Raw genomic sequence first — 27,494 nt, 5'->3', positions numbered from 1 at the left:
CATGGCGGTTGAACACCGAATCCTAGCTGGGAAAGGTATTCCGGAGGAAGTCATCCCTACTCTGATAAGGGCTAGGAAGGAGGTGACGGCGAAACATTATCACCGTATCTGGAGGAAGTATGTTTCTTGGTGTGAAGCCAAGAATGCTCATACGGAAGATTTCTCTATCGTCCTAGTGGATGCTGGGGTTCCTGAAAGGACCATGGGGAATAGCGGCTCCGCAGGAGACAGGGCACAAAAAGTAAAGCTTTTTCAGATCAGGTGGTGTGCACTGGCTCCTCCCCCTATGACCCTCCTCCAGACTCCAGTTAGATTTTTGTGCCCGGCCGAGAAGGGTGCAATCTAGGTGGCTCTCCTAAAGAGCTGCTTAGAAAAAGTTTAGCTAGGTTTTTTATTTTACAGTGATTCCTGCTGGCAACAGGATCACTGCAGCGAGGGACTGAGGGGAGAAGGAGTCAACTCACCTGCGTGCAGGATGGATTGGCTTCTTGGCTACTGGACATCAAGCTCCAGAGGGACGATCACAGGTACAGCCTGGATGGTCACCGGAGCCGCGCCGCCGGCCCCCTTGCAGATGCTGAAGTCAGAAGAGGTCCAGAATCGGCGGCTGAAGACTCCTGCAGTCTTCTAAAGGTAGCGCACAGCACTGCAGCTGTGCGCCATTTTCCTCTCAGCACACTTCACACGGCAGTCACTGAGGGTGCAGGGCGCTGGGAGGGGGGCGCCCTGGGAGGCAAATGAATACCTATAAAGGCTAAAAATACCTCACATATAGCCCCTAGAGGCTATATGGAGATATTTAACCCCTGCCTGATTTTTCTAAATAGCGGGAGACGAACCCGCCAGAAAAGGGGCGGGGCCTATCTCCTCAGCACACGGCGCCATTTCCTCTCACAGCTCCGCTGGTCAGGACGGCTCCCAAGTCTCTCCCCTGCACTGCACTACAGAAACAGGGTAAAACAGAGAGGGGGGGGCAAATTTATGGCGATATTTTGATATAACAAAGCAGCTATAAGGGAGCACTTATTATAAGGCTATCCCTGATATATATATAGCGCTTTTGGTGTGTGCTGGCAAACTCTCCCTCTGTCTCCCCAAAGGGCTAGTGGGTCCTGTCTTCGTTAGGAGCATTCCCTGTGTGTCTGCTGTGTGTCGGTACGTGTGTGTCGACATGTATGAGGACGATATTGGTGTGGAGGCGGAGCAATTGCCAAATATGAGGATGTCACCCCCTAGGGAGTCGACACCAGAATGGATGCCTTTATTTATGGAACTACGGGATAGTGTCAACACGCTAAAGCAGTCGTTTGACGACATGAGGCGGCCGGACAATCAATTAGTGCCTGTCCAGGCGACTCAAACACCGTCAGGGGCTGTGAAACGCCCTTTGCCTCAGTCGGTCGACACAGACCCAGACGCAGGCACTGACTCCAGTGGTGACGGTGACGATTCAACCGTATTTTCCAGTAGGGCCACACGTTATATGATTTTGGCAATGAAGGAGGCGTTACATTTAGCTGATACTACAGGTACCACTAAACAGGGTATTATGTGGGGTATGAAAAAACTACCTATAGTTTTTCCTGAATCAGAAGAATTAAATGACGTGTGTAATGAAGCGTGGGTTGCCCCTGATAAAAAGCTGATAATTTCAAAGAAATTATTGGCATTATACCCTTTCCCGCCAGAGGTTAGGGAGCGCTGGGAAACACCTCCTAGGGTGGACAAGGCGCTAACACGCTTATCTAAACAAGTGGCGTTACCCTCTCCTGAGACGGCCGCACTTAAAGATCCATCAGATAGGAGGATGGAAAATATCCAAAAAAGTATATACACACATGCAGGTGTTATACTACGACCAGCTGTAGCGACTGCCTGGATGGGCAGTGCTGGGGTAGTTTGGTCAGAGTCCCTGATTGAAAATATTGATACCCTGGACAGGGACAATATTTTACTGTCGTTAGAACAAATAAAGGATGCATTTCTTTATATGCGTGATGCACAGAGGGATATCTGCACACTGGCATCACGGGTAAGTGCTATGTCCATTTCGGCCAGAAGAGCTTTGTGGACGCGACAGTGGACAGGCGATGCGGATTCAAAACGGCATATGGAAGTTTTGCCGTATAAAGGGGAGGAGTTATTTGGAGTCGGTCTATCAGATTTGGTGGCCACGGCTACAGCCGGGAAATCCACCTTTCTACCTCAAGTCACTCCCCAACAGAAAAAGGCACCGACTTTTCAACCGCAGCCCTTTCGTTCCTTTAAAAATAAGAGAGCAAAGGGCTATTCATATCTGCCACGAGGCAGAGGTCGAGGGAAGAGACAGCAACACGCAGATCCTTCCCAGGAACAGAAGCCCTCCCCGGCTTCTACAAAAGCCTCAGCATGACGCTGGGGCTTCTCAAGCGGACTCGGGGACGGTGGGCGGTCGTCTCAAAAATTACAGCGCGCAGTGGGCTCACTCGCAGGTAGATCCCTGGATCCTGCAGATAATATCTCAAGGGTACAGGTTGGAATTAGAGACAGATCCACCTCGCCGTTTCCTGAAGTCTGCTTTACCAACGTCCCCCTCCGAAAGGGAGACGGTTTTGGAAGCCATTCACAAGCTGTACTCTCAGCAGGTGATAGTCAAGGTACCTCTTCTACAACAAGGGAAGGGGTATTATTCCACTCTTTTTGTGGTACCGAAGCCGGATGGCTCGGTAAGGCCTATTCTAAATCTGAAGTCCTTGAACCTGTACATAAAGAAGTTCAAGTTCAAAATGGAGTCACTCAGAGCAGTGATAGCGAACCTGGAAGAGGGGGACTTTATGGTATCCTTGGACATCAAGGATGCGTATCTCCACGTTCCAATTTACCCCTCACACTAGGGGTACCTCAGGTAAAGGCGTATTAATTATCCCATACTTGGACGATCTCCTAATAAGGGCGAGGTCCAGAGAACAGCTAGAGATGGGATTAGCACTGTCTCAAGAAGTGCTAAAACAGCACGGGTGGATTCTGAATATTCCAAAATCCCAGTTAATGCCGACAACTCGTCTGCTGTTCCTAGGGATGATTCTGGACACGGTTCAGAAAAAGGTTTTTCTCCCGGAGGAAAAAGCCAAGGAGTTATCCGAGCTTGTCAGGAACCTCCTAAAACCAGGAAAGGTGTCTGTACATCAATGCACAAGAGTCCTGGGAAAAATGGTGGCTTCTTACGAAGCAATTCCATTCGGCAGATTCCACGCAAGAATTTTCCAAAGGGATCTGTTGGACAAATGGTCAGGGTCGCATCTTCAGATGCACCTACGGATAACCCTGTCTCCAAGGACAAGGGTGTCTCTTCTGTGGTGGTTGCAGAGTCCTCATCTATTGGAGGGCCGCAGATTCGGCATACAGGATTGGATCCTGGTGACCACGGACGCCAGCCTGAGAGGCTGGGGAGCAGTCACACAAGGAAGAAACTTCCAGGGAGTATGGACGAGCCTGGAAACGTCTCTTCACATAAACATTCTGGAACTAAGAGCAATATACAATGCTCTAAGCCAGGCAGAACCTCTGCTTCAGGGAAAACCGGTGTTGCTCCAGTCGGACAACATCACGGCAGTCGCCCATGTGAACAGACAGGGCGGCACAAGAAGCAGGAGTGCAATGGCAGAAGCTGCAAGGATTCTTCGCTGGGCAGAGAATCATGTGATAGCACTGTCAGCAGTGTTCATCCCGGGAGTGGACAACTGGGAAGCAGACTTCCTCAGCAGACACGATCTTCACCCGGGAGAGTGGGGACTTCATCCAGAAGTCTTCCACATGCTGGTAACCCGTTGGGAAAGACCAATGGTGGACATGATGGCGTCTCGCCTCAACAAAAAACTGGACAGGTATTGCGCCAGGTCAAGAGATCCGCAGGCAATAGCTGTGGACGCGCTGGTAACGCCTTGGGTGTACCAGTCGGTGTATGTGTTTCCTCCTCTGCCTCTCATACCAAAAGTATTGAGAATTATACGGCAAAGAGGCGTAAGAACGATACTAGTGGTTCCGGATTGGCCAAGAAGGACTTGGTACCCGGAACTTCAAGAGATGATCACGGAAGATCCGTGGCCTCTACCTCTAAGGAGGGACTTGCTTCAGCAGGGTCCCTGTTTGTTTCAAGACTTACCGCGGCTGCGTTTGACGGCATGGCGGTTGAACGCCGGATCCTAAAGGAAAAAGGCATGCCGGAAGAAGTCATTCCTACTTTGATTAAAGCAAGGAAGGAAGTAACCGTGCAACATTATCACCGAATTTGGCGAAAATATGTTGCGTGGTGCGAAGATCGGAGTGCTCCGACGGAGGAATTTCAACTGGGTCGATTCCTACATTTCCTGCAATCAGGATTGTCTATGGGTCTCAAATTGGGATCTATTAAGGTTCAAATTTCGGCCCTGTCGATTTTCTTTCAAAAAGAATTGGCTTCAGTCCCTGAAGTCCAGACCTTTGTTAAGGGAGTGCTGCATATACAGCCTCCTGTGGTGCCTCCAGTGGCACCGTGGGATCTCAATGTGGTTTTGGACTTTCTAAAATCTCATTGGTTTGAACCACTAAATAAGGTGGATTTGAAATATCTCACTTGGAAAGTGACCATGCTTCTAGCCCTGGCTTCTGCCAGGAGAGTATCAGAATTGGCAGCTTTATCTTACAAAAGCCCATATCTGATTTTCCATTCGGACAGGGCAGAACTGCGGACTCGTCCGCATTTTCTCCCTAAGGTGGTGTCAGCATTTCATCTGAACCAGCCTATTGTAGTGCCTGCGGCTACAAGTGACTTGGAGGACTCCAAGTTACTGGTCGTTGTCAGAGCATTAAAAATATATATTGCAAGGACAGCTGGAGTCAGAAAGTCTGACTCGTTGTTTATATTGTATGCACCCAACAAGATGGGTGCTCCTGCGTCTAAGCAGACGATTGCTCGTTGGATCTGTAGCACAATCCAACTTGCACATTCTGTGGCAGGCCTGCCACAGCCTAAATCTGTAAAGGCCCACTCCACAAGGAAGGTGGGCTCATCTTGGGCGGCTGCCCGAGGGGTCTCGGCATTACAACTTTGCCGAGCAGCTACGTGGTCAGGGGAGAACACGTTTGTAAAATTTTACAAATTTGATACTCTGGCTAAGGAGGACCTGGAGTTCTCTCATTCGGTGCTGCAGAGTCATCCGCACTCTCCCGCCCGTTTGGGAGCTTTGGTATAATCCCCATGGTCCTTTCAGGAACCCCAGCATCCACTAGGACGATAGAGAAAATAAGATTTTACTTACCGATAAATCTATTTCTCGGAGTCCGTAGTGGATGCTGGGCGCCCATCCCAAGTGCGGATTATCTGCATAAATTGTACATAGTTATTGTTAACTAATTCGGGTTATTGTTGAAGAAGTGCCATCTTTCAGAGGCTCCGCTGTTATCATACTGTTAACTGGGTTTAGATCACAGGTTGTACGGTGTGATTGGTGTGGCTGGTATGAGTCTTACCCGGGATTCAAAATCCTCCCTTATTGTGTACGCTCGTCCGGGCACAGTACCTAACTGGAGTCTGGAGGAGGGTCATAGGGGGAGGAGCCAGTGCACACCACCTGATCTGAAAAAGCTTTACTTTTTGTGCCCTGTCTCCTGCGGAGCCGCTATTCCCCATGGTCCTTTCAGGAACCCCAGCATCCACTACGGACTCCGAGAAATAGATTTATCGGTAAGTAAAATCTTATTTTCCATCTGGGCCGTTTTCTCAACTTTCTACAGACAGGAGTGGATATAGGGCTGAAGTTAGGCTCCATTAAGGTACAGATTTCGGCCCTATCTATATTCTTTCAGAAGGAATTGGCTTCTCTCCCAGAAGTCCAGACTTTTGTAAAGGGAGTGCTGCACATCCAGCCTCCTTTTGTGCCCCCAGTGGCACCATGGGACCTTAACATGGTGTTACAGTTCCTTAAGTCACACTGGTTTGAACCTCTTCGAACAGTTGAGTTGAAATTTCTCACTTGGAAAGTGGTCATGTTGTTGGCCTTGGAATCTGCGAGGCAGGTGTCCGAATTGGCGGCTTTGTCTCACAAAAGCCCCTATCTGATTTTCCATGTGGAGAGCCATTTTCTCTCCACAGCTCCGCTGAGAGGAAGCTCCCCAGGCTCTCCCCTGCACGATAGAGAGGGTGAAAAAGAGAGGGGGGGCACATAAATTTGGCGTAAAAACAATATATATACAGCAGCTACTGGGTTAACACTAAGTTACTGTGTGATTCCTTCAGAGTCTCACAATGCTCACTATCCAAAATAATAAACACTGATATCGACACGGAGTTTGACTCCAGTGTCGACTACGATAATGAAAGTTACAGCCAAAATGGCTGAAAGGTATTCAAAATATGATTATTGTAATAAAAGATGATTTGCATATCACTGATGACTCATTTGTCCCTGACACAAGGGTACACATGTTAAGGGGAAGAAAGCTGAGGTAAATTTCTCTCCTCTCATGATGAAAAAGAGTGGGAATCTCCAGACGAGACTGCAGCTTCCCACAAAAAATTCTCAGGCAGTATCCTTTCCCCACTAGGGCCAGGATGTGATGGGAATCTTCCCCTAGGGTGTCACGTTTGCACAGAAGGCAGCACTAGCTATTCTCAAGGATCCTGCAGATAGCGTGCACATTCTAGTACACTACTCAGACCGGCGATTGTGTCGGCATGGGTTTATAGCGCTGTGGACAGGTACTTTATCAGCAGAGATTGAGACCCTAGTATGCATATAGATATATATGTATATATAGAGATATATATTTATTAAAGATGCTGTCTTAAGAGATGGGTATATATATATATAAAACATGCCCAAAGAGACATGGGTATACTGGGTCCTAGAGTCAAAGCTATGTCGATTTCTGCTTGACGTGTCCTGTAGAATATGCAATGGACAGATGATGCCGACTTAAGAGGCATATGGAAGGCTGAGGATTGTGTGGAGAAGGGTTCTCGGACCCGGTCTCCACAGCTATAGCTGGTAATTCTGATATTTTGCCTTATATTCCTGCACAGCCTAGGAAAGCACGACGTTATTAAATGCAGCCTTTCGAATAAAGAAACAAGAAAGTCCGAGGTGCGTCCTTTCTTGCCAGAGGCGGGGGCAGAGGAAAGAAGCTGCACAACACAGCTAGTTTCCAGGAACAGAAGTCCTCCCCGGCCTCTACAAAAATCCACCGCATGTCGCTGGGGCTCCACAGGCGGAGCTAGGCCCGGTGGGGGCACGCCTTCGTAAGTTCAGCCACAAGTGGGTTCACTTCCTGTTAGATCCCTGGGCAATAGATATTGTGTCTCAGGGATACAAGCTGGACTTTGAGAAGATGCCCCCTCACCGACGGCCCGGCCGGCTTCCCCCCACGAGAGGGAAACAGTGTTAACTGCAATTCACAAATTGTATCTTCAACAGGTGGTGGTCAAGGTTCCCCTCCTTCAACAAGGAGGGGGTTATTATTCGACCATGTTGTAGTCCCGAAACCAGACGGTTCGGTCGGACCCATATTGAATTTAAAATCCCTGAACCTGAAAGGGTTCAAGATGGAATCGCTAAGAGCGGTTATTGCAAGCCTGAAAGGGGGAGATTTTATGGTGACTCGGGACATAAAGGATGCATACCTTCATGTCCCAATTTATCCACCTCATCAGGCGTACCTCAGAATTGCGGTACGGGATTGTCATTCGCAATTTCAGACGTTGCCGTTTGGTCTCTCCACGGCCTTGAGAATAATCACCAAGGTAATGGCGGAAATGATGGTACTCCTGCGGAAGCAAGGTGTCACTATTATCACGTACTTGGACGATCTCCTCATAAAAGCGAGATCAAGAGAGCAGTTGCTGAACAGCGTATCACTTTCTCTGGAAGTGTAACGGCAACACGGCTGGATTCTATATATTCCGAAGTCGCAGTTGGTTCTTACAGCTCATCTGCCTCTCCTAGGCATGACCCTAGACACAGACCAGAAAAGGTTTTATCTCCCGATAGAGAGAGCTCAGGAGCTCGTGACACTGGTCAGGAATCTATTAAAACCAAAACAGGTGTCAGTGCATCACTGCACTCGAGTCCTAGGAAGGAGGGTGGCATCATACGAGGCCATTCCCTTCGGCAGGTTCCATACGAGGACCTTCCAATGGGACTAACTGAACAAGTGGGCCAGATCACATCTTCAGATGCATCGGTTAATCACCCTATTCCCCAGAGCCAGGGTGTCTCTCCTGTGGTGACTGCAGAGTGCTCACCTTATCGAAGGTCGCAGATTCGGCATTCAGGACTGGGTCCTGGTGACCACGGATGCAAGCCTCCGAGGGTGGGAGGCAGTCACACAGGGAAGAAATTTCCAAGGGCTGTGGTCAAGGCAGGAGACTTGCCTTCACATCAATATCCTAGAACTAAGGGCCATATACAACGCCCTAAGTCAAGCGGAGACCCTGCTTCGCGACCAACCGGTTCTGATTCAGTCAGACAATATCACCGCAGTGGCTCATGTAAACCGCCAAGGCGGCACAAGGAGCAGGGTGGCGATGGTAGAAGCCACCAGAATTCTTCGCTGGGCGGAGAATCACGCAAGCGCACTGTCAGTAGTGTTCATTCCGGGAGTGGACAACTGGGAAGCAGACTTCCTCAGCAGGCACGACCTCCACCCGGGAGAGTGGGGACTTCATCAAGAAGTCTTCGCGCAGATTGTAGGTCGGTGGGAACTGCCACTGGTGGACATGATGGCATCCCGCCTCAACAAAAAGCTACAGAGGTATTGCGCCAGGTCAAGAGACTCTCAGGCGATAGCTGTAGACGCACTGGTGACACCGTGGATGTTCCAGTCGGTTAATGTGTTTCCTCCTTTTTCTCTCTTACCCAAGGTGCTGAGAATCATAAGGAAAAGAGGAGTGAGAACAATACTCATTGTTCCGGATTGGCCAAGAAGGACTTGGTATCCAGAGCTGCAAGAAATGCTCACAGAGGACCCATGGCCTCTGCCTCTAGGGCAGGATCTGTTGCAGCAGGGACCTTGTATGTTCCAAGACTTACCGCAGCTGCGTTTGACGGCATGGCGGTTGGACGCCGGATCCTAGTAGAAAAGAGGTTATTCCTACGCTGATAAGGGCTAGGAAGGACGTGACGGCTAAACATTATCACCGTATACGGCGAAAATATGTTGCTGGGTGGGAGGCCAGGAATGCCTCTACAGAGGAAGTCCAGCTGGGCCGTTTACTTCACTTCCTACAGTCGGGAGTGACTTTGGGCCTAGAATTGGGGTCCATTAAGGTCCAGATTTCGGCCCAATCCATTTTCTTTCATACAAAACCTAGCTTCTCTTCCTGAAGTTCAGACGTTTGTAAAGGGAGTGCTGCATATTCAGCCCCTTTTTTGTGCCACCAGTGGCACCTTGGGATCTTAACGTGATGTTGAGTTTCCTGAAATCTCACTGGTTTAAGCCGCTTAAGACCGTGGAGTTAAAATATCTCACGTGGAAAGTGGTCTAAAATTGGCGGCTTTGTCATGTAAAAGCCCCTATCTGGTTTTCCATATGGACAGGGCAGAATTACGGACTCGTCCGCAATTTCTGCCAAAAGTGGTGTCATCTTTTCATGTGAACCAACCTATTGTGGTGCCTGCGGCTACTCGTGACTTGGAGGATTCCAAGTTACTAGATGTAGTCAGGGCTTTGAAGATTTATGTAGCCAGATCGTCTGGAGTCAGGAAACCTGACTCGCTGTTTATCCTGTATGCATCCATCAAGCTGGGTGCTCCTGCTTCAAAGCAAACTATTGCTCGCTGGATCTGTAACACGATTCAGCAGGCTCATTCTGCGGCTGGCTTGCCGCCTCCAAAATCAGTAAAAGCCCATTCCACAAGGAAGGTGGGCTCTTCTTGGGCGGCTGCCCGAGGGGTCTCGGCATTACAGCTTTGCCAAGCAGCTACTTGGTCGGGTTCAAACACTTTTGCAAAGTTCTACAAGTTTGATACCCTGGCTGAGGAGGACCTTGTGTTTGCTCATTCGGTGCTGCAGAGTCATCCGCACTCTCCCTCCCGTTTGGGAGCTTTGGTATAATCCCCATGGTCCTTACGGAGTCCCCAGCATCCACTAGGACGTTAGAGAAAATAAGATTTTACTCACCGGTAAATCTATTTCTCGTAGTCCGTAGTGGATGCTGGGCGCCCGTCCCAAGTGCGGACTTCTTCTGCAATACTTGTATATAGTTATTGCTTAAATAAGGGTTATGTTATGGTTGCATCAGGTTTGTCTGATGCTCTGTTGTTGTTCATACTGTTGACTGGGTATGTTATCACAAGTTATACGGTGTGATTGGTGTGGCTGGTATGAGTCTTACCCTGGATTCCAAAATCCTTTCCTTGTGATGTCAGCTCTTCCGGGCACAGTTTCCTTAACTGAGGTCTGGAGGAGGGGCATAGAGGGAGGAGCCAGTGCACACCAGTAGTACTAAATCTTTCTTAGAGTGCCCAGTCTCCTGCGGAACCCGTCTATTCCCCATGGTCCTTACGGAGTCCCCAGCATCCACTACGGACTACGAGAAATAGATTTACCGGTGAGTAAAATCTTATTTTCTCTTCCTTCACTTTCCCTTCTTCCTGAACCCGGTTCATCATTGATGTGTGACCATATCATGCAGCCCACCATGAGCCTGTGGAATCCGGTGGACCATTATGTAATAGATAGTGCCTATACTTGTGTATCAGTCCCTATTTCACTTTATATTGTAAGCTTGCGAGCAGGGCCTGTTGTTTCCAATTGTAAAGCGCAACATAATTTGGTGCGCTATATAAAAAAATTACTAATAAACAAAAAAATAAATAATTTAAGCACCAGCAGAGTGGTCTGATACTCAACAAAAATCAAAGTCCAAACAATAGCTAGGGGTCAAAGCCAGAGGGTGTCATCAACCAAAGACAAGGGGTCAAGATCAGTATAGCACTCTGGGATGATGGCTGTATACTGATTTCTGAAGATTAATAAATAAAAGTTCTTGAGAGAATGTAGACAGTACTCCTGTATTGTGCCTGTGTTAAGGCATTTTATTACTGATGTCTGGTAATTGCCATAAAGAGTGCACATGTGCAGGATTATTTTCACTGCAGTGATTTCATTTTTGCACTGTTAAAAATCTGGGGCGATTTACGAGTTCTTCCTCAGTGAAGGTGGGCAAATCAAGAGATAGGGGGAACAAAGGGTATAAGGTGGCTACCACTTTTCTTACCCTATTTCTTAAGATAAGTGTCAGTTAGGGATTGTGCAAATAATTATTCCAGTTCTTCTGGTGACCCATACAAGCCAGCTCATCCTTAATTCCATAATAAAGCCCAAAACAACATGGTATTTGGGTAGCGCTGTCATAGGGATCATTTAAGGGTCGATCCATATAGGGGGTAGTCCATGCTAAACGATCTCCTTTTAGAATGGAGAGGATCAGTATAGTACTGTAGGTACAGGATTTCACAATATATTGCAAATGCTATTGAGCTATAAACAGTATTGTTCAGGCTTACCGCCTCTTTTATTGACGCTGCACTGCTGAAACCCTGAGTTGGCAATTCAAGTCCCACTGTGGTGTCCTTTGCATGAAACATCCTGCATACGTGCTAGCTAGACAACACATGCCATATCAGAAAAGAAGCATTATTTTTTTTAGAATGTGAACCCTGTAGGCTAACAGCAGCATACAGTATTAATCTCAATTAACAGCAGGATAAATCATGGTCTCTACCAGCACATGTTCAATTCAGACTATAGCGGTCATCTCAAGTTTTAGTTTTTGTTTTTTTTTAAATATTATATTTCATAATTATTACTAGAATATGTATTTACCAGGGCAGTGATTTCAAATGAGAGGGTTGTGGGATAGAAAATGTAGGCTCCTATAATTAAGATTTTATATTAAAATAACTTTAAAAAAATTATATTTTCTTATCAAATAATGGCAATTATTTCCCTTTTACAGATTGTGCCATAGATAATATTCTTTGTAATAATGATATGCTAATATTTACCTGCTCCCTACACAGAGCATCTGTGTTATGAACTGAGTATCTGGAACTATGGGGACTGGGTGGCAACTGGGGACGGTCGGTTGGTGCCTGCAGAGCTAGTCTTCTCCTACAGCAGCCGCGTTTGAATGGGCAAATTAGGTCCACCCAGACTCCGAAGCCCCCAGATCTTACAAGGTAACAAGGCACCAACTGAGACTGAGGGTAAATAAGGGGAAAGCTAACTAAGACTAGCGTGACTACCAATGGGAGAGAATACAGAAAAGACCAGGAACAGATTATGTGATCCCAACATAGGAACCAAGGCACAGAGTGTTGAAAGCTATGACACTGAATATACGAGTGATTGTGAATGCAGCAATGCATAAGATGTAATAAGCAACTTAATAAACTGTGAAAGCAACAATGCTCAAAGATGTTATAAGGGACAATAAACTGTGAAAGCAACAATGCTCAGCAGGGGTTATAATACAGAAATGCAGGCAAGCAGTGTCTGTGTGGAAACTCCACAAAAACCTGAGTACACGGATAGCTGGTTCTGGTCAGGTAATCAATCTGGCAAGCTATCCGGGTCATGGGTTCAACACAGGCAGACAGGATCTCATACGAGCTGACAGGTTTTCACTGAAGCAGGAACTCAGGTGACGGGTAATGAATTTAGGTTTCTGTCAGGACGGTACACAGGATTCTAACTAGAGATCACAAGTAGCATAATAGAACCAATTGCACAGGTTCAAGATTCCACCATAGGACAGGGCCCGGACACAGGTACAAACAGGAACATGTAGCTATCACTGGCCACAGGTGAATGGCAGGCTGGGTAATAAAGAAAGCACGCCCCAATCAGGATGGCTGGAAGCCAGACACAAGGTAATGGCCTAATTATCTGACAGGTGAGACTGCACAGGCCACACACACAGGAGACAGGCTGCAGTTACACAGACTCACCACATAATGGCCTAATTATCTAACAGGTAAAACTGCACAGGCCACACATACAGGAGACAGGCTGCAGTTACACATACTCACCAAAGGCAACTCACAACAGTACCCTAACCAAGTACATGAGAAAACCTGTAATGCTAGCAGAAACACAAAATAAAAACATAAACAGTATGCAAACAGGGATGAGCCACGGCGGTGGCTCATGACAATCTGTTTCCAGTGATGCATTTCTCTGTAAACACCTCTATCCCTTTTCTAGCAAGAGGCAAATTATGCAATATTAATAAAAGCAATGTTCCCCGTTAACTGTCCTATCAATGGCAACCACAGGCATGACAACCACACAATCATAACTGTGCTTAATTTATTATAATACTGAAAGCAGATTTAGTTGTTTAAACAAAAACAATTGACTGTTAGGGTGCTTCAGTTAATGGGTGTACTGTACTGTTTTTATGATTGATTTGGTCATTACCATTAAATAAACCCCTATAAGCATTACAGAGTAGAATTATACAGTTCAAGATATTATTAGACACAAGCAACTTCCCAGGCAGAATTCTAAAACCAGGCATGCTGTGAGAATAAAAGCTGAACAAAATCTGGTTAAGAATTTCTCCACATTTTATATGCATTAATGATAAAAATTAAAAGAAAAGTAAATTGCAGGAATAATTCAATTATTAGTGAAACCCCGGTAAATTATTTTTTATCCAATCTGAAGCTGGTCCCCTGTTCCCCAATCAATAAACAAATCTGATCATTGTATTATAGCAAGATAAATATTTATCATTTTTCATTATCATTCAGTAAGTTTTACATGTACTTTTTCAGTCTACTAAGCTCCACTATAGAATCTCCAATTCTAGAATCAGAGTGCTGTAAATAAAGAACTGGGTACAATGTAAAGCACTTACCATTTCTACTTGCTTTATATGCATGTATTCCACTTCATCTCTATATCCAGCTGTTTGGAATCTGTACAAGTTTTCAATGTCATCAGACCACTGCTTTGCACGAGTCATTGATTTTGGTTTAACATCACAGCTAATGGCGCCAGACTCTTCTCCAGACATTGCACTAAGATCTTCTGGTTGTACTCAATCACATCAAATTGATTTCTGGGAGAGCAAAATAAACTATTTTTAAGAACTGAGGTTGGACAACATTACGTATATATTTAGAATGTAAGCTTTCACATACAGCTTCTCCACCCCAGGGGTAGGCAACATGCAGTCCTCCAATTGCTGTGCAACTACATACAGATGTCGCCATGCTCATCCAGCTAGTGTTCATTCTAGCACCCTGCACCTTTCAAAATGCGTGCAGTACCTCTTTCCTGCCTGGAGTGTCACTCTCTGTTGTGGTGCTTCTCAGCACACTCTGATCTGTTACTCAGTGCTGTGATACAGACCTGTGTGCGCTGAGAAGCACCAGAGCAGAGAGCGACACCCCATGCAGGAAAGAGGAACTGCACAGGATTTGAAAGGTGCAAGGTGCTAGAATGAACACTACATCCAGCAATGCGTACATGTATGGCATGACTAGTGTGCCTTTGACTGTGAGGCATGGGCTCGCTAATAAAGTCTATGGGTGATTGCTAAGTGTGACTGCACAGCCCGGCGTGCCTTGCAGCATGCCGTGAGGCATATGCCCATGCATACGCCTCGCAGCAAAGATGTACAAGGCTACATTTGTACTGTTAGTTTCAGCTGTATTCAGATGAAACTCATTTTTCACATTCAGGCCATATACGAGTGGCTATTAAATAACGAGACTGTACTTGTAAAAAATAAGCCATACTGCGTGAGTTAAAAGGGAGAAGGGGAACATTGACCCTGGACTATCCCAAAACAGTTTAGCAACTTTCAACCCTCTTGCACAGATACAGTAGTTTGCTGTCAAACAACGTTCAAACAAGTTGTGTTTTTCCCATCCATCATAAAAATGCTTAGTTCAAAAGTAGAGCAACATGTTAAACATCCACCAAACCTTTCTGTATACTAACCAAGGCTTACAGGTCAGATTGTATGTCACATGCATGTGTATTTGAATGGCACAAAAGATTTAGTGACAGTAGTAAGGATGTCAAAGATGATAAACATCCCGGAAGGCCTTGCACATCAAGAGCAAATTTAAATATATATATATATATATATATTATGCATAAAGGGTGTCAGTATGAACAACTTCACTTCAGCAGCCACAGCTGGGACAGTGACAGCATGGCTGCTTCCAGTGCCGGTCAAAAGTGGCTGCGAACCAATCACGGCCTTTGGTCGTAGCCAAATTCGATAATTCCATGGAGCAGCAGGGCTGGCCCAATCATTACACTGGATATGAAGCCAGAGCGCCACACTGAGGATGATGCTGCTGCCGTCAAGGACTGTGAGTCACAATCATTCGGTTCCCCACTTTGCTTTGAGGGTGCTATGATGGGAGAGAAGTATTGAGCTATGAGGGGTGCTGTGATATGATGGGTGAGGGGTTCTGTGCTGTATTGGGTGCATCCCACTGAGGGATGCTGTGATAAGTGAGCTGTGGGGTGCTATCCTGTGATTGATGCTGTGATGGGAGAAGGGTGTTGCGCTATAAGGTCAGGAGTGCTGTTATGGGAGAGGAGTGCTGTGCTGAGAGGTGTGCATTGCTGTGAGGGGAGAGGTTCTGTGCTGTTCTGTGTGGGGAGAGAGGTTCATAGCCGTAAAAGGTGCTCTGATGGGAGAGGGGTACTTTGCTGTGAGGGGTGCTGTGCTGTGAGGGGAGAGGGGAAAGAAGACCTCCTGAAGAAAAGAGGAAGGACCCCCCCCCCCCCCCATTGGTTAGACACCCCACTGGTCTGAAATCCTAATAATAGTATCCCCCACTGCCCCTTAGTAGCAAAAAAACAAAACAACACACCATGTTTTATAAACCACCCCTGCATCTCTGCATACAAAGAAATCAGCTAAAATGTGCTGGGAGAGGAATGAAGTTCCCATCCCCACACTGTGCTTCTCTGGGTCATGCACTCCAGAATGCTGGATGCACAGGCATTCTGGGGCGTGATTTTGGCAGGGATGTCTGCGGTCAGAGACTGCTGCGTCACTGCCGGGTCCGGGAGGCATTGGACGCTGGTGGGTCCAGAGAGCCCGGGGGCAGTGCACTTCGGGGGCAGCACGTAGCATGTGATGTGACCAAGCCAGGTAATGTACACCTGGCTCCAGTCGCATCACGTGTGACCATGCCATTCAGTGGTTAAGCATAATGATGCATGATGAGGGTCACTCATATTGGACCTGCCTTGTGTACTTTTTCTTTTATTGTGCTACTTTTTCTCCCAATCTTGCCTACTAGTTTGTAAATAGTGTACTTGATTTTTGTCCCAAAGGTGGTTGTTTAAATTTGCAGATTTGGGAAGGACTTGGTCAGGATTTTCATGTACATGCCAGAAAATGGTCATGACCATTGATGATGGTGTTTGAGGCCACACCCTATTGAACATGTTCTTGTCACACTGTGGGCTTGCACAGTGCCCTGGGAGTTGGTAGGTAGCCCCCAGCCTCTCCTGGCATATGCACGTCTCAATTTATCTGCTCAGTGACTAGCGCCTTCCCCCCCCCCCCTTCCCCGCCCACAGCAAGACAGTGACTGAAAAGCAGGACTGTCCTGCTGAAGTTGGGATTGTTAGGAGTCATGGATTAAGCATAAGCCAATAGTCGGTGATATCTGATCGGGTTGGGTTTGCGTGACCGGTGATCTCCATACCGACGCTGGGATCCCGACTTTTAGATGCCCGGGGCTCGCCACAGGTTTTATTCCCACTCTATAGGTGTCATGGACACCCACGAGTGGGAATAGTGCCTGTTAGTCGGCATGCCAACTACATTAATCCTGCATCCATCTCTGATTAAGGCCCTTAGTTCACAAATAGCGTACTAGGCACTTATGATTAGTGTTTTGATGTGACTATGTAGCAAAATCCGTGGCTCAATAAATGGGGCTATTAGATGCAATTTGAGAATATGTGTAGTGGAAAAATCTGCATATACACTGAACTTTACTTCAAGCTGAATTGGCAACATTGCTCCCTAGCTGGCATAATGTAAGAACAGCTGTTAATGTTGAAAGAATGTGATAATGATCCCATGTGATAATCCAGAGCCAATGTACTGAGATCTGGCAACTTGATGATGTCACAGAAAATGTCTCCATAGCACAGTAGCACAGTAGTTTATTTTATATAAAGGTGTGTGGCCATCTTTGGTTAATTTAGCTCTTTTCATTCTAGTGTAGTGTGAAAAGTAGAAGCAAACTATTTTCACAATGAAATTCCCAACACAACACATAGGCCAATACAGGAAATAACTAACCATCATTCCTACTCATTTAGGTCAGAGATTTGTGTGTATGGCCTTTTGTGTAATAGTGCACTATCTGCATATTTACCCTAATTACAGTATTTAAATCTTTTCCCACTTAACTATGATGCTTCCTTATGCGCCTTTATATTTGCACTATTATAGACCCCTTCCTACCTGTCAGTTCCCACTACCCTGTCATAGAGGTTAGCTAATGGATACAAAAGTCATATACCTGTATATATATATATATATATATATATATATATATACATACATACACACACACACTACCATTCGTTAAACAGTTTGGGGTCACCCAGAAAATTTCGTGTTTTACATGAAAACTGACTCTTATTTATCAAATTAGTTGCATAATGAATAGAACATATAGTCAAGACATTGGCAAGGTTAAAAATAATTATTTTTATTTGAAATAATAATTTTGTCCTTCAAACTTTGCTTTCGTCAAAGAATGCTCCTTTTGCAGCAATTACAGCATTGCAGACCTTTGGCATTCTAGCTGTTAATTTTTTGAAGTAATCTGAAGAAATTTCACCCCATGCTTCCTGAAGCACCTCCCACAAGTTGGATTGGCTTGATGGGCAGTTCTTGAGTACCATATGGTCAAGCTGCTCCCACAACAGCTCAATGGGGTTGAGATCTGGTGACTGCGCTGGCCACTCCATTACAGACAGAATACCAGCTGCCTGCTTCTTCCCTTGCATAATTTGGAGGTGTGCTTTGGGTCATTGTCCTGTTGGAGGAGGAAACTGGCTCCAATCAAGCGCTGTCCACAGGGTATGGCATGGCGTTGCAAAATGGAGTGATAGCCTTCCTTATTCAAAATCCCTTTTACCTTGTACAAATCTCCCACTTTACCAGCACCAAAGCAGCCCCAAACCATCACATTACCTCCACCATGCTTGACAGATGGCATCAGGTAATCTTCCAGCATCTTTTCACTTGTTCTGCATCTCACAAATGTTCTTCTGTGTGATCCAAACACCTCAAACTTCGATTTGTCTGTCCATGACACTTTTTTCTAATCTTCCTCTGTCCAAAGTCTGTATTCTTTTGCCCATATTAATATTTTCCTTTTATGGGTCAGTCTCAGATATGGCTTTTTCTTTGCCACTCTGCCTAGAAGGCCAGCATCCCGGAGTCGCCTCTTCACTGTAGACTTTGACATTGGCGTTTTGTGGGTACCATTTAATGAAGCTGCCAGTTGAGGACCTGTGAGGCGTCTATTTCTCAAACTAGTGACTTTAATGTACTTGTCTTCTTGCTCAGTTGTGCACCGGGGCCTCCCACTTCTCTTTCTACTCTGGTTAGAGCCTGTTTGTGCTGTTCTCTGAAGGGAGTAGTACACACCGTTGTAGGAAATGTTCAGTTTCTTGGCAATTTCTCGCATGGAATAGCCTTCATTTCGAAGAACAAGAATAGACTGTCGAGTTTCACATGAAAGTTCTCTTTTTATGGCCATTTTGAGAGTATAATCGAACCCACAAATGTGATGCTCCAGATACTCAACTAGCTCAAAGGAAGGCCAGTTTTACAGCTTCTCTAACAAGCAAACCCGTTTTCAGCTGTGCTAACATAACGGCACAAGACTTTTCAAGGGTTTTCTAATCATCCATCAGTCTTCTGACGTGAGTAGCAAACACAATGTACCATTAGAACACTGGAGTGATGGTTGCTGGAAATGGGCCTTTATACACCTATGTAGATATTCCTTTAAAAAACTGCAGCTAGTATAGTCATTTACCACATTAACACTGTATAGAGTGTATTTCTGGTTAATTTAATGTAATCCTCATTTTAAAAAAAGTGCTTTTCTTTCAAAAATAAGGAAATTGTCTGGGTGACTCCAAACTTTTGTACGGTAGTGTATATACAGTTGCAAGAAAAAGTATGTGAACCCTTTGGAATTTCCTGGATTTGTGCATAAATTGGTCATAAAATGTGTTCTGATCTTCATCTAAGTCACAACAATAGACAAACACAGTCTGCTGAAACTAATACCACACAAACAATTATATGTTCTCATGTTTTTATTGAACACACCATGTAAACATTCAAAGTGCAGGGTGGACAAAGTATGTGAACCCTTGGATTTAATAACTGGTTGACCCTCCTTTGGCAGCAATAACCTCAACCAAACGTTTCCTATAGTTGCATATCAGACCTGCACAATGGTCAGGGGGAATTTTGGACCATTCCTCTTTATAAAACTGTTTCAGTTCAGCAATATTCTTGGGTTGTCTGGTGTGAATCGCTCTCTTGAGGTCATGCCACAGCATGTCAATTGGGTTGAGGTCAGGACTCTGACTAGGCCACTCCAGTAGGCGTATTTTCTTCTGTTGAAGCCATTCTGTTGTTGATCTAGTTCTGTGCTTTGGGTCGTTGTCCTGTTGCATCACTCATCTTCTGTTGAGCTTCAATTGGTTGACAGATGGCCTTAAGTTCTCCTGCAAAATATCTTGATATACTTGGGAATTCATTTTTTCGTTGATGACAGCAATCTGTCCAGGCCCTGAGGCAGCAAAGCAGCCCCAAACCATGATGCCCCTCCACCATACTTCACAGTTGGGATGAGGTTTTGATGTTGGTGTGCTGTACCTTTTTTTCTCCACACATAGTGTTGTGTGTTCCTTCCAAACAACTCAACTTTGGTTTCATCTGTCCACAGAATATTTTGCCAGTAGTGCTGTGGAACATTAATGTGCTCTTTTGCAAACTTCAAACGTGCAGCAATGTTTTTTTTGGACAGCAGTGGCTTCCTCCGTGGTATACTCCCATGAACTCCATTCTTGTTCAGTGTTTTACGTATGGTACATTCGTCAACAGAGATGTTGGCATGTGCCAGAGATTTCTGTAAGTCTTTAGCTGACACTCTAGGATTCTTCTTCACCTCACTGAGCATTCTGCGCTGTGCTCTTGCAGTCATCTTTACAGGACGCCCACTCCTAGGGAGACTAGCAACAGTGCTGAACTTTCTCCATTTATAGACAATTTGTCTTACCATGGACTGATGAACATCAGGGCTTTTAGAGATACTTTTGTAACCCTTTCCAGCTTTATGCAAGTCAACAATCCTTAATCGTAGGTCTTCTGAGAGCTCTTTTCTGTGAGGCATGGTTCACATCAGGCAATGCTTCTTGAAAATTGCAAACCCAAAACTGGTGTGTGTTTTTTATAGGGCAGGGCAGCTTTAACCAACACCTCCAATCTCGTCTCATTGATTGGACTCCAGGTTGGCTGACTCCTGACTCAAATTAGCTCTTGGAGAAGTCATTAGCCTAGGGGTTCACATACTTTGTCCACCCTGCACTGTGAATGTTTACATGGTTTGTTCAATAAAACATGAGAACATATAATTGTGTGGTATTAGGTTCAGCAGACTGTCTATTGTTGTGACTTAGATGAAGATCAGAACACATCTTATGACCAATTTATGCACAAATCCAGGAAATTCCAAAGGGTTCACATACTTTTTCTTGCAACTGTATGTGTGTGTGTGTGTGTGTGTGTGTGTGTGTGTGTGTGTGTGTGTGTGTGTGTGTATATGTATATATATATATATATATATATATATATATATATATTTGACCAAAAGTGCATTTCATGCTCGGAATTTGAAAGTAGCTTAGCCCATTAAATGACACATGGGATGAAAGTGCACCCAGGGTGATGTAAATAGTGAATAACCATCACATATGCTCTACTAGAGTTTATAAAAATAACAACAGCAAAAAAACGGTCCACAATAAAGGAAATTTTCTATAATACAGGTTTAACACATTTTTTTTAGAATAAAGGTCGAAGAAAAAACAGATGGAACTAGTGGCCAGATTTATCAAGCCTTGGAGAGTGATAAATAGAACGGTGATAAAGTACCAACCAGTCACCTCCTGTCATTTTTCAAACACAGCCTGTAACATGGCAGTTAGGAGGTGACTGGTTGGTACTTTATCATCGTGCTATTTATCACTCTCCAAGGCATGATAAATCAAGATGTCCTAATTCAACACTGCTTATTTTAAACTACCTTCAGCATATTCCGCTTTACAGTCACAATTATACAGGGGAGACAGTTTAGGAAGACTTTAACGTTTCAATGGAGTGTACATAAATGTCTGAAGGGATGTAAGGCACTGGGGGTTGAGGCAATAACCCAGGGATTCTGTGCCCTGTACTTGTGGATTAACATTACACTAATTTTGCTGGATATTTTCACAAATCATGCTCCCGATTACTTTGCAATTCAATGAGTACCGACAAGTCTCATTTGTCACACAATTCTGCAGTGTGTGACCTTTGTGGAATATATGAGAGAGTGGGGAAATCGTTCTGAACCACCCAATAAAGAGGAAAATAAGATAGGACACTGTAGAAGACTGTTAGTGGCCATAAGCAAAGTATTGGAGCAGGGTTGGCTGGTTTAAACCTGCCTTTCACGCAGTCCATTCTGGCTTCTATGGGCTGCTGCTGATCAGTCCATAGAAGCTGGGGGCTTGCAAATGCTCAGTCGCACTGTGGCATCTGCGCATGTGCCAGTCCTGGCACCTGCTGGATCCACTGTGCAGGTGCCGGGATCTGGGGCTCTATGTCTCGTCTCCTCTCCGAGCTTGGGGGTAGCGGCTGCCACCCTAGTTAATGTAAGTAGGAGCGGCCACTGGCTGTGACTACAGGCATAGCGCTGTGACTTCTTGAAAAAAACAAGTGTTTTTATTCAAAATGTTTAACGACAGTGACATGACCAGTACTAATGCTTAAATCTTCCTTTTTGTGTGTGTGTTTCTCTGAAAAGTGCTTTTGCATTTTCTATTAATATTCAGATTTAATTATATGTAATAAGTAGAACTAATACTTCTTATTCTTATTTTCAATTTCATCTATCTCTGAGTGCACTTTGTATGTACATATATTCAGATGTAGTAGGAATAATGGTGGTCATTCCGAGTTGTTCGCTCGCTGACGTTTTTAGCAAAATTGCGATCAGGCTAAAATCCGGCAATTCTGCGCATGCGTATGGGCCGCAGGGCGCACGCGCTAAGTACTATCACACAAAACTATGCAATTTTACACAGGGCCGAGCGACGCTTTTCAGTCGCTCTGCTGATCGGTGAGTGATTGACAGGAAGTGTGTGTTTCTGGTCGGAAACTGAGCGTTTTCCGGGAGTGTGCTAAAAAACGCAGGCGTGTCAGGTAAAAACGCAGGAGTGGCTGGGGAAAGGGGGGAGTGGCTGGCCAAACGCAGGGCGTGTTTGTGACGTCAAACCAGGAAACAAACAGTCTGCAGTGATCGCAATCTAGGAGTAGGTCTGGAGCTACTCAGAAACTGCAGGGAAATATTTAATAGCAGAATTGCTAATCTTTCATTCGCAATTCTGCTAAGCTAAGATACACTCCCAGAGGGCAGCGGCCTAGCGTGTGCATTGCTGCTAAAAGCAGCTAGCGAGCAAACAACTCAGAATGAGGGCCAATATTCAGTAAAAAGTTGGTTTTATTGAAATATGCTAAATAAATCATATCAAAGCCTAATAACTTTGGATTGTTAATGTTAGAAAGCATTAAAGCATGGTTGATCAAGGTTTCCAATACATAGCAATGTTTCGCAGTATTAATATAATATGCAGGATTAAAAAAAAAGTCATTAAAACATTAATGCAAAAGAAAAAAAAGTTTAAACAAAAAAAAGTTTTTTTTTGTTTTTTAAACTGTCTTTTCCAACCCTGTATTGGAGGCAAGTATGTACTACAGCTGCACTTATTGTGCCACTATACATGTTCCTGATTTGCATCGCCCCTTATCTAGGCAAAGCAATAACGCCAAGCTGTATTAAAATTCGGTCACTGGAGGGGATAGAGAAAACCCTCCCCTCCAGTGATCACTGCAAGTCCTGCAGCACATCAGCCTTGGGATGAAGTGATGTGTCTTGCCTCCTGGTTGGACACAATGGAATGCACAATCGCCAGATCTTGAAAAACATTGATAGATCTTGTGTGAACAGCACACATACTGGCACATAATCCTGCTGAGAAGTGTAAAAACAAAAGGCCATAGAAGTGTGCTTATCATTTTGGTTTTATTTTTGTTTCTCTAAAACCTGAGGTGCATGGCTTCAGACACCCAGCGCAGTGCAAAAACTGTGCTGGAGCCAAGGGACTTTGGACCCTTTCCAAAAAGATAAGGGCCCCATTACTCCTCATACCTCAAAAAGCCCACTAAAGGGGAAAATGAAATTCAGATCTTCCCTTGCTGAAGGACCCTTTAAATCCCTCGGTCTCGGACTCAGGGTTGACATCAATTAGGTCGACACCAATTGGTTGGCACACATTGGGTCGGCACCTGAAATAGGTCGACGTGGACAAAAAGTCGACGAGAACAATGTCAACATGGAAAAAGGTTGACATGAGGTTTTTTACGTTTTTTTGGTGTCATTTTCTGCGTAATGTGACGGGGAACCCCAATTATTGCAGGTTACCGTTCCCAACTGTAGTCTATGTGGATCGTAAAGTATGAAAAAGTTCAAAAAAATGACAATTTTTTTTTTAAAAACTCATGTCAACCTTTTTCCATGTCAACCTTGTTCATGTCAACCTATTTCAGGTGTCGACCTAAGGTGTGTCGACCTAAGTGGTGTCGACCTGGAGTCCGGATACCTAAATTCCTGACCCCTGAAGCCAAAAGTCCCCTTAGGGGCAAGGGTCTTGTCGCCCGTTTCAACCCATGGTTGGTGAAGCTTCCCCCTGGGAAATGGAATCTTCGGCACCACAAAAGGAGAGAGCTTCATGAAACTAGGGGAGAGAGGGCTGCCCATAAGGGTCTTGTCTAAATGAAATTGAAAAAAGGCTCAACAAGTGTATAAATAAAAAAGCCACAAAACTTATCCTTTCCCCAGCCAGGCCAGCACAAAGAGAAAATGGTGCAGCCTGAAAAATAATGTGCAGTGCTAAAGTGCCTTACTAGTGCATAGGTGACTTCCAAAACTAGTACACGTTCAGACATCCCTGGCTCAGGAGGCACCAGGGGCACATAGTACCTCGTACTTAAGCTCACCGGCCTTTTGGCCAGAGAATCAAGTGACAATCCATGGCCTACTGTATGGGTATGTACAACTGATCTTAGCCAAAGATACTGTAGAAAAAGGGATTTTCTCAGCGTTATCCGTTTTGCATACATATTAATGTTCATCAGTGTCAAACAACGCTAGTTACAGGGCATGGTGTCAAATGGTTACATTTTGCTTTATTAAAAAAAAAAAAATGGAAAAATTATATGCAGCAACTATATTTCAGCAACTAAACGTGTACAGAGAAGAATTTAGGGGATACATAAAAGTGTCTCTAGTGATTTTCTAAGTATGTATATACAAAATTGCAAAATGTTGGAAAAACACTTGCAACTTCCCATCTGCAAGTAAAAAAAAACCTTTTCCCGTCACTACAATATCTAAACGAACATTTCCCAAGTAATTAAAACCAGTTTTCTGCTTTTTAGATAAATCAACAACAACAACAACAAAAAAATTATGTCTTTATCGACTATACGTTGCTATTTCAAAATCTCTAAATACGTTTTCTTCTTCAGGGTCCATAGGGGTCCACAGGGATTACCTATGGACTTTGTAGAAAGAGAGTTAACAAAGGTAAGTTTACCATAACTCTTGTTATGGGTGTGGTGTGGTATGGAAGGTAGATAGTAGACAGTGTCTAGGTCGACCACTATTGGTCGTCAGTAACTAGGTCGACAGGGTCTCTAGGTCGACATGTTCTAGATCGACAGGTCACAAGGTCGACATAAGTTTTTTATGTTTTTTTTTATGTCGTTTTCTTCATACAGTGACCGGGAACCCCAATTAATGCACTGTGTCCCCTCGCATGGCGCAGGGTGCCTTGCTGCACTCGGCACAGGTTACCATTCCCAATTGTAGTCCACGTGGATCGTTAAGTATGAAAAGGTTAAAAAAAAGAAAAAATGTGAAAAACTGATGTCGACCCTTTGACCTGTCGACCTAGAAACCCTGTCGACCTAGTTACTGTCGACCTAGATAGTGTCGACCTAGAGACCGGATCCCCTTGTTATTATGCATTGGGAGGCGTGTCCCATAGGCACTACACTGTGCCCTGACATTTTGGCCTAAAATAAGGATTTGTATCTACTTTTCACCTAGTCTGGAGCTGCGAACTTAAATCTGTGTCAACTGCCTATGTTAACCCAACACTGATTTGTAACCCACGTTAAGCAATTGTCGACAATTTGTTGCTAACTGAATTTAGACCCTTGTAGTCCTTAATGGGCTGCATGTAAATCTACAGTATGTAGCAGATGTATACCAGCTGACACATGCACAAAGAATGATTTACTGCAGGAGATCTGAGAGGGTTCATGTCTGACTAATAGTATATAGGGAATAGTTCCCGGCCTGTAGATAGCAGCAGTATGACAATGGGGTAAATTCAATTCACCGACAGTTGAATAGCGCCGGGAATTAGCTTCCGGCGCTATTCAATTCAGCTGAAGATAAGTCGGCGAAGGCCCGTTCTCCGACTTAACTCCCTGCCGCGATGCTGATTCCCGACAGAATCAGCCTCGCGCCGGCTGCGCGGCAGCACTGTTGTCGGATTTCCTCTCTCATCCCCCCGGGGTGAGAGAAGAATTCCCGACAATTAATGTCACTTGACGCTGTATTGAATAGCGCCGGGAGCTAATTCCCGGCACTATTTAACTATCGGAGAATTGAATCGACCCCAATGAGAACTGCGGGACATGGCAACATAAGTGGCAGGGCCGGTGACAGGGGGGGTCAAAGGGGACACTTGTACCAGGCACCAAGGATCAGAGGGGCCCAAGTATACGCCGCTTAGTGCCCGGGAGGGATGTAGCCGTCTTGTCCAAATAGGGCAGCGAGCTGTAGGCAGTAGTGACAGGAGCCTCTCACATACAGTGCCTGTGTGGCGGGAGTGTGCGCCTGCTCTTCTGGGTCCAGCTCTGTTGCAGGCAGCTATGGGACATGGCATCAGCTCCGCTGGCCAGGATTCTTGCACCCTGCGCCGGCTTCTTCTGGTGGGGTGAGGGGACATGATTCCTGCTGTGTGGCGTTTGGGTGTCAATACTGGGAATACAGGTAGTTCTCTTCCCGAGGTAAGCGTGGATTGGTGAGGGGATAAAGGGCTTTAAGATGGGATGGGGGAGCTGGGAATGCAGCATGGAGTCATTTGGGAGATACAGACTGTGTGTGGGGGATGAAGGAGAGATATACATATTTATATAAATATTTATTTATTGACAGTTTCTTCTACAGAGCAGCATATACGGTTGCGCTTTAAAAAAAAAAAATATATATATATACATATATATATATTTTTTGTATAATCTGTTTTTATTTAGAACAATATAACAATACAGGGATTGCATCACATTTCAACAAAAGAAGAAGGAGATCGTCAGGACACAAATGAGGGTCTAATATATCATAGCCATAAAGAGTAGGGTAGCGCATCGTCCCCATCGCTGGGGTTCAGTGTAGGCACTAGCGTTAGTAGGTGTTTCTGTAACATCCATCTGATGTCCTTTCGGCATCAATCCATACTATAATGCAATCGTAGTATCCCTAATAGCATTGTGGAGAAGTAGTAGAAGAGAGAGTGGAATGAAAAGAGAGGAATAGAAGAGAGAGAGCAATGTGTGACCAGACTGGGGATAGCTATCAAATTGGGGGTGGGGGGTGGTACAGTCTATCTGTTCGATCAATTGCGTGGGTAAATCATTTGACAGCGTAGACATAGTCCTTATAATCTTTGGAAGACATATACTCTATCCAGGGCATCCATATGGTCATAAACTCCGAGAGTTTATCTCTGGAGACCAGTAGGAGGATATTTTCCATATTCATGTAATAACTAATTCTGTTAAACCATAATTTCCTAGTGGGTGGAAGTTAGGATCTCCATAGTGTGGGGATGACTGCCCTCGCTGCATTAGACAGGTGTCGAAGTAGCGATGTTTTGTGCTGGGCCAGTGAGATTGAGGAATGGGAAAGTAACCAGAAAGCTGGGTCTGTGGGGACTGGAGTGTGAAGTATGTCTTGAGAGATGGACACAACATCCCTCCAGAATGGTTTTAGTAGGGGACAATTCCACCAGATATGCACCAGGGAGCCTGTGGTGCTGAGACATCTCCAACA

At 45.0% G+C, this 27,494-nt stretch overlaps 2 protein-coding genes across 5 annotated transcripts in view; one reads left to right on the top strand and one right to left on the bottom strand.

The window, feature by feature from the left end:
* Positions 1-27,494, top strand: part of DCLRE1C (DNA cross-link repair 1C) — a 221,405-nt gene that overhangs the window by 46,857 nt on the left and 147,054 nt on the right. The window lies entirely within an intron of this gene.
* Positions 1-27,494, bottom strand: part of MEIG1 (meiosis/spermiogenesis associated 1) — a 114,306-nt gene that overhangs the window by 24,479 nt on the left and 62,333 nt on the right. For 3 of the 4 annotated variants that reach the window (XM_063926923.1, XM_063926925.1, XM_063926924.1), the window contains 2 exons: positions 13,883-14,086; positions 11,523-11,615 (listed from right to left, as the gene is read on the bottom strand). In XM_063926923.1, coding sequence (XP_063782993.1) covers positions 11,523-11,615; positions 13,883-14,041 — 252 coding nt within the window. In that variant the 5' untranslated portion in view covers positions 14,042-14,086. The remainder of the gene's footprint in view (positions 1-11,522; positions 11,616-13,882; positions 14,087-27,494) is intronic. The other variant, XM_063926926.1, reaches the window with a different exon arrangement.

The sequence above is a fragment of the Pseudophryne corroboree genome, chromosome 6, assembly GCF_028390025.1.
Source record: "Pseudophryne corroboree isolate aPseCor3 chromosome 6, aPseCor3.hap2, whole genome shotgun sequence".
Lineage (NCBI taxonomy): Eukaryota > Metazoa > Chordata > Amphibia > Anura > Myobatrachidae > Pseudophryne > Pseudophryne corroboree.
The sequence above is the reverse complement of the archived record's forward strand: the minus strand, read 5'-3'. Positions and strand labels throughout refer to the sequence as shown.